The sequence below is a fragment of the Epinephelus fuscoguttatus genome, linkage group LG20, assembly GCF_011397635.1.
Source record: "Epinephelus fuscoguttatus linkage group LG20, E.fuscoguttatus.final_Chr_v1".
NCBI classification, from domain to species: domain Eukaryota; kingdom Metazoa; phylum Chordata; class Actinopteri; order Perciformes; family Serranidae; genus Epinephelus; species Epinephelus fuscoguttatus.
Window position 1 is genome coordinate 8,906,470 of NC_064771.1, and position 12,990 is coordinate 8,919,459.

General features: G+C 41.8%; 1 protein-coding gene across 1 annotated transcript in view; it reads right to left on the reverse strand.

Moving 5' to 3' along the window:
- Positions 1–12,990, reverse strand: part of LOC125880794 (ras-associating and dilute domain-containing protein-like) — a 41,498-nt gene that overhangs the window by 16,990 nt on the left and 11,518 nt on the right. The window contains exons 6-10 of the mRNA XM_049563527.1: positions 12,350–12,646; positions 11,771–12,184; positions 9,339–9,376; positions 9,026–9,252; positions 8,724–8,836 (exon numbers count right to left, since the gene is read on the reverse strand). Of these exons, the coding sequence (XP_049419484.1) occupies positions 8,724–8,836; positions 9,026–9,252; positions 9,339–9,376; positions 11,771–12,184; positions 12,350–12,646 (1,089 nt within the window). The remainder of the gene's footprint in view (positions 1–8,723; positions 8,837–9,025; positions 9,253–9,338; positions 9,377–11,770; positions 12,185–12,349; positions 12,647–12,990) is intronic.

Sequence of the window (12,990 nt, forward strand, 5' to 3'; positions counted from 1 at the left end):
GCCAACCTCTCTAAAGCAAGGCCCTTGAGAGATATATATATATATATATATATATATATAAATATATAAAAGCATAATTATAAGGCTACGAAAACCAAACAAATTTTATTTTATAGCGATTATACCCTTATATAGACATATTAATGGGTAGAAGATTCAGATTCAGATTCATATTTGACAATAAACCATGCCAAATATTACACACTGGCGCTTTAAGACACCATAAAATGAAATTAAGCTAGGAGTCCAGTGTACATGTTTTTGGACAACTTTAAAACTAAAGAAAATGGAGCAAAGCAACAAAAGCATCATACATAATCAGAACATAAACAGAATTCATGGATCACTCACAAAGGATTTACCATGTAGCACTAAGAAAGATTAAAAACAAGGACTAATTGAACAAACTTTCTTGCCTTCTCCTCCAGGCTCTTGTGACAAAATTGCCAAACTTAAACACATCCAAATTAAATAACCATTCTGGCTTTTGTAAAATGAGCATCAGAAGAAGTCAGGGTTTAGACGAGCCATTTCATGGAACATTAACTCTCTGAAGTCATCACAGTTTGTGCAGTATAAAAGAAAATGGAACTCACTTTCCACTTTACTGAAATCCCACAACTCACACATTCCGTTTTCCTCCTGAATATTGTTATATCGCCCAACCTCAATGGCCAGAGGAAGAATACCAGGTCTCAGCTGTGCAACCAAAGATCTTTGGCATCACGATAAACGAGATGTTACATAATGGTGCAGGGCCAACCTTCTGTTTTATATGCTCACATGTCCTTAATTAGGGCATTGACTGAATATTTTCGAACCACTTTCAATCTCAGTAACAGTTTTTTTGATGGAGTTAACATGCAGCATAAGTTATTCCTGTACGTATACACCATGTCCACCTCCTCAAAGGTTGAGCAGAGCTCTTTTGCCCATGGAGAAGTGTGTGATCTACTCAACATAAACACCTTCTTATTTATTCTGCCCGCTGCCATTTTGATTAGACGATTCCATAATTTGGATCACTGTACATTTTTGTTTCACTTCACCTGGTGCCCAGCCAAAGTCTTCCCGAATTGCTGGACATACACTACAGGCCAAAAGTTTGGACACACCTTCTCATTCAATGCGTTTTCTTTATTTTCATGACTATTTACATTGTAGATTCTCACTGAAGGCATCAAAACTATGAATGAACACATGTGGAGTTATGTACTTAACAAAAAAAGGTGAAATAACTGAAAACATGTTTTATATTCTAGTTTCTTCAAAATAGCCACCCTTTGCTCTGATTACTGCTTTGCACACTCTTGGCATTCTCTCGAATGCTTTTATTTATTTATTTATTCACTCATTTTCGAAACTCAGAAATTAGTTACTCTCTGACCTCCTCCTCACAGCGTGCGTGCACACACACACACACACGCACGCACACACACACACGCACACACACACACACACACACACACACATACACACACACTCAACAGAGTGAAGTCAGACAACAGCAGAGAGGCCGCGGTGCAGATGAAGGGAATATAACCTCAAGATTACTCTAGTTGACGACAGCTATGCTTGTTACTGTATGTAAGTGCTATAAAACCTCTGCCAGCCAAGCCAAAACTTTATCAATACATGTGATCAGTATGTAGAAAGCCATATTTCAATCTGCTCAGTCTCTCATTCATTATGATTTATGATCGCGGTTGACACAAACACATCGCGCCGCGAGCTAACAGCAAAGTGTTAAAGACAAACTAAAATGAAAGCTGTCTGTATGTAGGCTAACACTTTGGCCTCTAGTGTCCCGGCGCGGCGCAGGGTGGCGCAGGGTGGCGAACCCTGTTTCAAGCAGTGCAACCCGAGGCGCGCTCAGTTTGGTAGTTTGGCAGACCGAGGTGCGCTGAGATGGGTGTGGCGGCGCAGCAGGGGGAGATGTCGACAGATCCAGCTTGGCGCAGTGACAGTTTCGTGCCTCAAGGCTTCGCCGAAGGTGCGCTAAAAGCTCGCCAGCTGAAATCAGGTCTACTGTCAGCGCAGGCAGAGCGCAGCCGGTGTAAGTCGAAGTTTGGCTGACCGGCAGACAGTGCGCACACGACCCACCAAAACCTCACAGGCAGGTTTCCAGAATGTCAGGCACATTAACAATGCAATAAATACCCAAAAAAACACTATTCAATGCAACTATCTGCAATCAACACATAAATTTATCTCTATATCGACTGTCCCGTCACATCTGATGTCAGATCAAAGGGGATTGGCACCGTTTGGCACGTTTGGCACGCGTAATGGAAACCCACCCTGATTTGATTAACACAGCAGCAAACTAATGAGTTCACACCCCTCTCAGCCAACCACAAACAGCCACAGCATCAGATAGGGAGTATATATTCAGCATCTGTCATCATAGAAAAGTCAAAAGAAAAAAAACAGAGTGAGACTGCGAGAGAGAAAGAGAGAGCGCGCACGAGAGAAACGCAACATTGATTTACAATTGTGGTGACCTCCTCCCAGGCTACCTTTGCATCATCAGCTCATGGAGGTCTGCTTGCAGTTCCGTATATTCGGACACTGCGAGCTTGAAACTCCCGGACACAAAACATCAGTTTCCTCCTGGGAGAAGTTTGGCCGTCTGACACTGCTGCTCTCTTCTGCCATGGCAAATTCAGTAAACTCTCATTACGCCTTCGCGCGGCGTATTTAAGGGCAAGGAGAGGGGCTCATTTGATTGGTGTGATGTGTGTAAAACCCACTCCACGCCTTCTCTCCTCCCTCTTTCCGACTTGCGCAGGTAGGAGGGACGGAGGTGGGAAAGAGGAGTAGCTGCACCAGCGCGCACGGTGTGCCAAACTTGCAAAATCCGCCTGGCCACACCCAGTTGGCGAAGCGCAGGTGCGCTGCGCTTCCGCCTCGCCCGGTCTGCGAAACTAGAGGCCTATATCTTAAAATGTACCTGAGGCAGCCAACCTGCAGACAGTAAGTCTCCTAAGTAGAGGGTAACAGCAGTAATAGGGGCGCTTTGGGGTTGCATTTTTGATGTATAAAAGGCGCTATATAAATAAAGTTTGACTGATTGATTGAACAGCGCCAGGTCACCATTGTTCGGGTATCCCTTCTCCTCTTTCAGCTCTCTCCAGCGTGTGAAAGCCGGGCCAATATTAATCCTTGTTCAAGCTCTTGTTTTATCGCTCTCCCGTTTTCTTTTCTTTGTCTCCTCGGACGACACCTTCACCTTCTTCCTTTTCTTTGTTGCTTCAGCCATGACAACCACGTCTAACTTCGTTCACCTCGGTTCAGCTAAGCTACTCTAAAGAGAGGAGGGGGATCTGACATTTGCCGTAAAGCAGCCAAATTTTCTAGTCCTTTTTGTGTCCGGGTTCCTACCCGAACCCCGAAACCGCATAATGCCAGTGCAAGCGAAACAGATGCTCTCAAGCAATGACGGAGGTGTCATCCAACCTATTGTGAGTTGATGTACCATCACAAGGATCTCGGATATATATTAAACAAGCATTGTGTTGCTTTAATATGCATGAGTGTCTTTAGTAATGGTTTAGATAGTAATATCATTTTTCTGCAAGCTTTGAATAGAGTTAATATTACAAGTCAAACCTCATATCCGTCTCCTTGGGAGCAAACCTGTCAACTTGTAAGTTGTCACAACAAGGAAACAGACAGGGAGTCAGACTATAGTACAACATGTCAGTTACACATCAAATTTAAATTAGACCCTGCTTCATGAACATAGGTATTATATTTCTGGATTATTTCTGGATTTACCGACAAACCCCATCTGGAAGTCATTTGGTTCATCAGACGGACTTGCTGAGAGAAATCCATGCTGTCTGCGGCAGGTAGTTAGATAACCACATCCTCCTGCACTGAGCAAAAAATGTGCTGTCTAAAAGTTGCAGGACAGCAACTTTTCAGGAATTCCTATAGTTTCCTCTTTAGAGATGAATGTCATATTACTGACTTCCTTCCTGCGTGGGAAACTGATACAGAAGATGCATCAGACCTGGCCCAGCAGGCACAAAGTCTGAATCTGAATCCCAACTGGCTGGACATGTGAGACCTTGGCTTGGCTGTTGCTAAATGTCAGAGCACCACTGTGTTGATGTGATCTCTGATGTGGTTGATACTTGACATGGCTTCCTTTCCTTTGGTCATTGGAGGGTTTTGTGAGGAGAGAATCTGAGTGGACATGCAGCTCAGCTATCAGCTATGATTCTTTGGTCAGAGCTGACCGAGGAGGAGTAAGTTACATGTTGTTGTATGAACGTAAATAGGCCAATCTGCTCATTAGAGTGTTTTTGGATAGTGTTTTTGCCTACACCCACACAGCTCAACTGGAAATTTGTCTGAAACTTTCCCGGCACACTTCCATGTAATGGGTGTGGTGCTTCAGACAAACTGCACACAACTGAATTGTGGCTACAATGAAATACAATTTTCTCTTTTTCTAAGTAATACTCTGTGAGAATACAGCATGAAACAAACTTGCAAGATCAAATGCAATATTTAAAGCTATGCTATTTACACTCAAAGACAGGGAATAATTGGTAACAAGAGTAAAGTTTAGAGGACTTCATTAACCAGACATCCTGTGGTATCAATAAATGTCTCCTCAGAGGGGGGTTGATGATGTAATTTAAGAATGTAGGAGCTTTCAATGACGTTTAGGAGTGTTTTCAGCTACATTTTTCATCCATCACTTCTTTTTAAACAACTTTACATAAATCTATAATTAAAATAGAACCAATTAGTCCAATACTCACTGTCCTTTTATAACCCCAGTTCCAAAAAAAAGTCTGGATGTTGTGTAAGACATAAATGAAAACAGAATGCAATGATTTGCAAATCCTCTTTTGAGCTTTATCCAATTTAATACACTACAAAGACAACATTTTTATTGTTTAAACGAATAAACTTTATTGTTTTTTGTAAAATATACACTCATTTTGAATCTGATGCCTGAAATATGTTCCAAAAAAGTTGGCACAGGGGCAACAAAAGACTGGGGAAGTTGGGAAATGCTCAAAAACATCAGTTTGGAACATTTCAAAGTAAACTAATTGGTAACAGATTAAAGTATTATTACTAGGTTTGTAAGAGGCATCCTCATCAGGTTCAGTCATGGTCTCTTTGTGAAAAACTGTGGTCCAAACATTTAAGAACAATGTTTCTCAACAAATAATCGCCAGGAATTTAAAGGATTTTACCATCTACAATCAACAATATTATCAAAAGATTCAGAGAATCCAGAGAAATCTCTGCACGTAAGGGGCTAGGCTTGAAACCAACATTAAATGGTTGTGACCTTTGACCCCTCAAGCGACACTGCATTAAAAACCGACGAGATCATATAAAGGATATTACTACATGGGCTCTGGAACACTTTGGTTAACCACTGTTGGTAAACACAGTTTGTCACTGCATTTACAAGTGCCAGTTAAGACTCGACAGTGCAATTTGAAAGCAATATATTAGCAACATCCAGAAATACCGCCGACTTCTCTGGGCGTGAGCTCATCTTATATGGATTGGCACAAAGTGGAAAAGCATGCTGTGGTCTGACGAGTCCACATTTCAAATTGTTGTGTCCTCTGGGCAAAAGAGGAAAGGGACCATCCAGATTGTTACCAGCTCAAAGTTCAAAGCCAGCATCTGTGATGGTATGACAGTGTGTTAGTGCCCATGGCATCATGGGTAACTCTCACATTGTGAAGGCTTTGTTAATCCTGACAGGTACATACCAGTTTTGGGGCAATATATGCTGCCATCCAGGCAATGTCTTTTTCAGTGACATTCTTGCTTATTTCAGCAACACAATATGACATATTCTGCACCTATTATAACAATGTGGCTTTGTAGTAAAAGAGTGCAGGTATGGGCCTGTCTCCCATTGAAAATGTGTGGTGCATTATGGAGCACATGGAACATTCGTCAGTAGAGATCCTGGACTGCTGAACAAGAATGGGAGACAATGTCACTTTCAAAACTTAAACAATTGGTGTCCTCAGTTCCAAAAAACTTACTGAGTGTTGTTAAAAGGAAAGGTGAAGTAACACAGTGGTAAACATGCTCCTGTCCCAACCATTTTGGAACGTGTTGCAGGTGTTTATCAGTTTGAACATTAAAAATCTTTGTACTGTATTCAGTTAATTATAGCTCAAAAAGGATTTACAAATCATTGCATTCTGTTTTATTCATGTTTTGCACAGCTTCCCAACTTTTTTGGAGATGGGGTTGTGGCTCTATTTTGGTCTCCACCATCTCCTGAGACAAATATCTGTTTCTTTCACTGCTTAATGCTCCATTATGCTCACCAGCTATTCACTAACTTTGTTTGTCTGCTGTTTAGTGCTGGGTGGGTAGTGTACACTGGATATATCAGGGACTTGTTGCTAAAAACAGTGGGCTACATCAGGAAAAGAGGTTGATGCGAGCGGTGAGATGGAATCAAACCAGTAACGTGGCTAAAACACTCCAAAGAGCTGGAGGAAACTGCAGTCAAGAGATTTTTTTTCTAACCATAGGAGCCACCCCTCTCCAGTGTTGTGTGTAACGCGCTACAAAGTAACGCGTTACAGTAACGTAACTACTTTAATTGGGTAAAAAGTAGTGCAACACATTACTACTGAAAATATGGTAACGGAACGTAGTTACTTTGTCAGTTGGGCACAACATTACTTTTCCCGGGGACAGATTTGACGGTGACACTGCCTGTCCTGCCACTAGGCAGGAACTGTGACAGTTGCCATGTCAACAGTACAGTAGTAGACAGGAGCGCCAAAATCAAGAATCGTATGAGGAATATGGAAGATACACACGCCTCAGCGGATTATTTTAATGGTTTGTCAACCGAAGACAGGTTAGTTTATTGTAATAAGCTAACAATTAGCAACGGAGTGAGGTTTCCTGACCCGTACTTAATGTCGGGTCAGTGGGTCACCAACCTAACGAAATGGCCTAAGCTACAGTGGCCGGGCATTTTTTTATATCTTGTGGAGAAACCCAGCGTTTATACGCATGAAAAACTCAAGGCATATAAATCCCTTGATGTGTATAATTTTGTACTTTGCGGTCATGTCCAAGATATTGAATACCAGGATTTATCTGATGGTTTTTGTGCTCTACGGGCCGAAGTACTGCCGAGCCAGCAACAAGGACACAAAACAGTAACGTTAACTAATGTACAAGACCTGGGCGATTCTGAACAAGTCGACCAACTATATACTGACAGCGAACTGCACTTGTATGGCTGGGTAATTGTTGTTTAATGTAACGTTAACCTCGCTAGTCAGACCTCAGACATGGGCAACATACGACCCCGGAACCTCAAAGGAAATCAAAACGACCCCCAAAACATCAATAAAATGCAGCATTGTGTTAACAGAAAACAGAACAATCATAACCTGCCTACCTTCCTGGCGCTGTGTGAACGGCAGCCTGTTGCAGCAGCTCCTATTTTGTGTATTTTAAATTGCTGCTGTGACATTGAAATTTCCCCCCGAGGGGTTAATAAAGTACCTACCATACCATACCAGAAGAGAAAATGAATTAATTTATTCGTGCAGGTCTGTAGCTTACTGCAAAGTATGAGTCTGTTACACAAACACAGTCTTGCAGTTACACACGTAATAACAGAACAGAAAATGATTTATTCATGAATATGACACTATTTGTTCAAAGATAGTGTCTGTGAATATTAATATTTTCCTCATTCAGTGATGCAGCAGGTCTGGCAAATAGGCTATTAGTAGTAGTAATCTGTCATGTAACAAATTCATGTAGCCTAGTTAACACAAATTAACTCTCACTCTTTAATCTTTATTTTATCACCAAAGTGGTAAATACCAGTGGGAAACTCGGATTTTTTCACATTTAGGAAATGAGATGGGGTTCTACCCAAAGTCAAGCACCATAAAAGTAACGTAAAAGTAATGAGTAACGTAAAAAGTTACTTTTCACAGAGGGTAACTAAGTAAAGTAAGGGATTACTTTTTTAAGAAGTAACGAGTAACGAGCAAACACTACTTTTTAAAAGTAACTTCCCCAACACTGCCCCTCTCACATTAAACATAATCATGTGATCCATCATTACAGGTTATATGAATATTGATTAGTGTGACTTTGAGATCTTGCTTTGGACAGGTTTTACTCACAGAGAAGTGGTTCCTGGTTTGGGCAACACATTTCTTTGTCACAGTCTTTTGAAGGTTAAACATGACTTGTGCTGAAATATTATAGGTTGCAATGTAAAGCTTCCTTGGCAGTGCTTGGAGATCTCTGGCTTAATTCCTTCATCCTCCCCCAACACATACACACACACACACACACACACACACACACACACACACACACACACAAAGGCCCTTGGTGTCCTGTCTCTCTCCTATGTCATAATGCCCCCAGTGTGGTCTGGCAGTGTGACTGGTCGATCAATTAGTAAGCTGTCAGAGTTGCTAACTGGGCTCTTTATTCTCACCCCTTCTCTGATTATTTTCCTTTTCTTTAACAACACATCATAATCAGCTGAGGGAGGAACAGTTGGAACGCCTGCACAAGCCTGATCTCACTCTTCTTTAGCCAAGAAAAGGTCCTTGTTGATTAAGGGAAGGTAGATGTTTAGTTTCCCATGGAAGACAGTGGAGCGCTATGTAAGTACGTCTATTTAAATTCTGCATATGCTATAGTGGTGTGCTCGTTCATGCTCTCACCTTGGTGATGTAGTACACACACTGCTGGAAGGCGAGCATGATGACCTCCTCCAGGACAGCCATTGTCTCCTCAGTGGCTGAACGGATGCAAGACAGACGTAGCTCCAACAGGGCTGAAAATAACACACAAACATACACATTTCTATAATGTTACTACTTTAAGCAAGAAAAGCAAATCTGTGTTGTCACGATCATGATTTCAGCTGATAAGGCAGGAAACATTTGGCTTAAAAGTTGTACATAGTGCAACTTTAATTTTTCATATGGTCACATGATCATTGTATCAAAAATAGGCGACCCACCCAAGTTCTCCACCTCCTTGTTCTCGTCATCTTCCCTTCCTTCTTCATCATCCTGTCCCTGCTCTTTTCGGGTTCTCCACTCCAGAATAAGAGGCAGCTGGTACTGGATGAACTGCAGCAGCTCCAGACTGTTGGACATCCACACCACCAGGGGGCGAAGTCCTGAGATCTCCCCATGATGGCTGAGAACTTGGAGGTCTTCTGGGTTTGAGCCTTCACCATTGAGACTGCAATATAGAAGAACAGGTAAGCAGTGTCGTCTGTGAACTGTGATACAAGTGATTGCTGAAGAAATACAGTAATGTGTGCTTACACTTCAGGTTGAACTGCAGCTAAGTCCTGGGTGTGCTCCTGTGTGACAACAAAAGAAGGCTTTGCAATGAGTGCATCACATGGTACTGGTAATATTATAGCAACAAACCAAAGTGTTCTGGCTGCAGTCAGACTCAAATGGAGTTTAAAAAATGTTTCAAATTAACAGGGCTAGATCAGCCTGTTCAGGGGCCTTCACGTATTCGTATCAAACCATTCAGTACGAGGCTTCTGGTTCGGTATGCATTACGCATGATGCGAGACACTGAGCTATTGTATTACACTTGCAAAATAAAACACATAGCTTAAACTGTGTTTAATATAATGTTCCCAGTGCCACTCTACTCAACAAGGCAGCTCACACAACAGAACAGGGAACATGCTGTCTGTCCCTCCCACCCCCAAACCAAAACATTCTACTCTAGTGAGACCTATTATTAAAATCTATGAGTGAGACGCACTGGAAGGTACGCTACGCTAAGCTGGCTCTTTTGAAGATGGTTAGTAATGCCATTACTAGACAAGTATTTGAAGATCCTGCGATAACCTATAGGTCTGCTGTTTGGAGCCACTTCAGTTTTGCTGTGAATTATGAAGGCAATGGTGAGACAGAATGTTGGATAAAAACACATCAAGCCAAAGACTGAGCCACCGCACAGCTGCACTCTCTTCAGTAGCTAACCCAGTGGCACAGTTACATATACGACCGCGGTCGAAGCATGAGCCACTGCACTGCGACAAACTCTCTTTAGCAGCCAAACCAGCAGCACACACACACACATATGGCTGCACAGCATAATCCCCCCTGAACCAGGGTACGAGAGCTGCCGCAAGGCTATAGCCTCTTGTTAGCACAAAGCACACATCCACAGCAGTGAGCAGGGTAGCCAATCAGGCCAGAAAGACTAAAAGGTATGTTAGTGATGGCTGTTAGGCTTGTGACTGTATGATTGTGGCATATAACAGAGATGTTTATTCATGTATTTATTAGACTGAAAGAGCTCAGAGAGCTCGTGGGATGTAGCAAACTCACCGCTGACACACAGTGGGTGAAAAAAAACAACGCTGATACTACGCACTCTAATGTCAGTCGTAACATAGTATTGATCTAGTAGGACACAGAACTTCTGAAAAACAGCTGAACTGTCAAACTCCACAATTTAGTACTACACAGTTCCGTCTTTTCACCTTTTCAGCAAGTATTTTATGACACGTATATTGTGTTTAAAAAGAAATCACTGATTTTGCTTTACCCAGACTTTAACAAGCCCATTTTAGCCAGGCTGTAATTCCTACTTCCTAAAAATCGAGGAAATTTCTCTGGCATTCTCATTTTTTTTGCTGTACCAAAAACATACTGATCCGTGACACCACTGTATGGTATCAAACTGAACCATGAATTCTGTGCACAGTTACACCCCAAGCTATGAACTATGTCGACTGACGTGAAAATGCGAATGGCCCAATCTAGAGCCAGTGTTTGGTTTGTCTGTTCTGAGCCACTGTAGAAACATGGCAGTGCAACATGGCGATCTCAGAGGACAGGGACCCGCTCACTATGTAGATATAAAGGGCTCATTCTGAGATTGCAAAAACACGATTCTTATTTTCAGGTGATTATACGCTAAGGGAAACCTACTCATTATTTTATAGTCCATTTCTGCTGATATATCATCCTAAATCCCTAACATTAAACCTTAAATGTGTTAAAATTACATGGTGGCACCACAGAAACAATGCCAATAGAAAGTCTTACAGGATAATTTGTCGTGGTGAACACACAAATTCAACAATTTCACGCAATGAGTGGTGGTTAATGTTACAACCCCATAGGTAGCGTAAAGAGCTAGAAATTTTGTGTTGGAAGGTGGACAGGTCAAACAAACACAAGACTTTAATCTACAAGACTGCTGTTTGTGTCTTATGTGAAACTAAACTCAGCGTTAAGTTAATTTAATTTTACAGACTTAACATTACGTAGTTACGTGAAATTAAGTGATGTACTAACACCACGTTATAAGTACTTACGTTCTGTACACTACATACATACTAATTTTAAGGGAAACCCTGATCTTTTTCTCAACCTAGCTACTATATTAGCTACAACATTTTCTCCTAAACCTAACCAAATTTTTTTTTGGTGCAGTTTCACAACCTTTCTAGCACATAGTTTGAACACATTCCACCACCATGTAATGTGGTGATAAAAGCTTGTGTTTATATCACACATTTTTGTGAAATCTGGTTGTCTGTTGATAACATGACAGTAATTATGGTCACACTTAAAATGTCACCATTTCAAATGGCCGTGTAACCACGCCTATATCATTGTGGTTTGTATTGTGCGTTAGTGCTGCATGTTGCCCCAAAGAAAAAATCAATTCATTAATGTCTAGCAGATCTTCTGTAACATCTTCCTCCTCTACAACTCACCCACATGGCACTCTGAACTCCACTTGCAATAAGCAAAAGCAGCCTGCGCAGGTGTGAGGTATGAAGACATGTGGCTGAATACCGCACACACAGACACAGCAAAAATGCAACAGTCAGTGGGGGTCTGTCTTTGACGCCGGTCCTTCCCATAGCAACTATCTCCCTGACAATGCGATCCTCGTCCTCGCTGTCATACTCCAGAGTCAGGCTGTGGCCTTCAGGTGATTTTAAAAAGGGAAGACCTCTGTTTGAGGACTGTTTGCTGCTTGAGCTCTCGAAGTCAGTGCAAGCTGTGATGCAGGTGTTGCAGAGGATCATTTCTCTTGTATGGCTTGTTGTAGTGGCAGAAGTGGTGTGACCCAGCATCCAGGGGACAGCAGTCACACTGGTTTCAGGAGCAGCATCATTCACTTCCTTCATTTCCAAGACAGAAGCAAGAATTAGGATTTATATTTAAGTTTATTTGTTCTCAAGTAAGGAATTTGGAAAAAAAAAAGATTTTACCAGGTAGAAATAATACAGTAGATACTTCACACAATCTGCCCTCACCTTCCTGTCTCTCTTGTTTGCCACTCTTACCTTGTGTGTCAAAGCAAAGGGATCCTTGAAAAGAAACAGGTAGTGCTGTCCCAACCCGATGACATCACCAGGATTTAGCTGCACTTCTTTTCTCAGCACCTCGCCATTCCTCGTCACCATGGCGTTTTGACAAGGACTGAGCATGGTGGGGCTGCCAACACCATGGCGGTGGAAAAAGCAGTGTCTCTGAAGTATGTCAGTGGCAAAGAGAATGATGTCAGGCTTTGACCCGTCTTCATGAGCAGTTTGCCGACCAAAGACAATGTTTGGCGCAGCAAGTAGGTAGATGACAAAGTCCTGAGTGCAGAGAAAAATTCTAAGTTACCACAAATCTGCAACAATTGAGTGGATATTCTCCATTCTTTTGATTTCATCTCAAACTTATTGTGTCCATTGTTACATATTCTCCTTTTGATTTTCTATTGATATGTCAATATTGGTTGATATGAGTCATGTTTCTGGCCACCTGATGAATCTAAGTCCAATATTCACTCTCCTTTTAGCTGTGGTCTGTTAATATTAGTTCCACCAGCAGCTACGTTACAACAGTCTCTCCCAGTGAAAGCAGTCTGATCATGTGGAGGTATTAGAATTCTTGATCCAAGCCCGATTAGACAAACAATCTTTTATTAATCACAGTG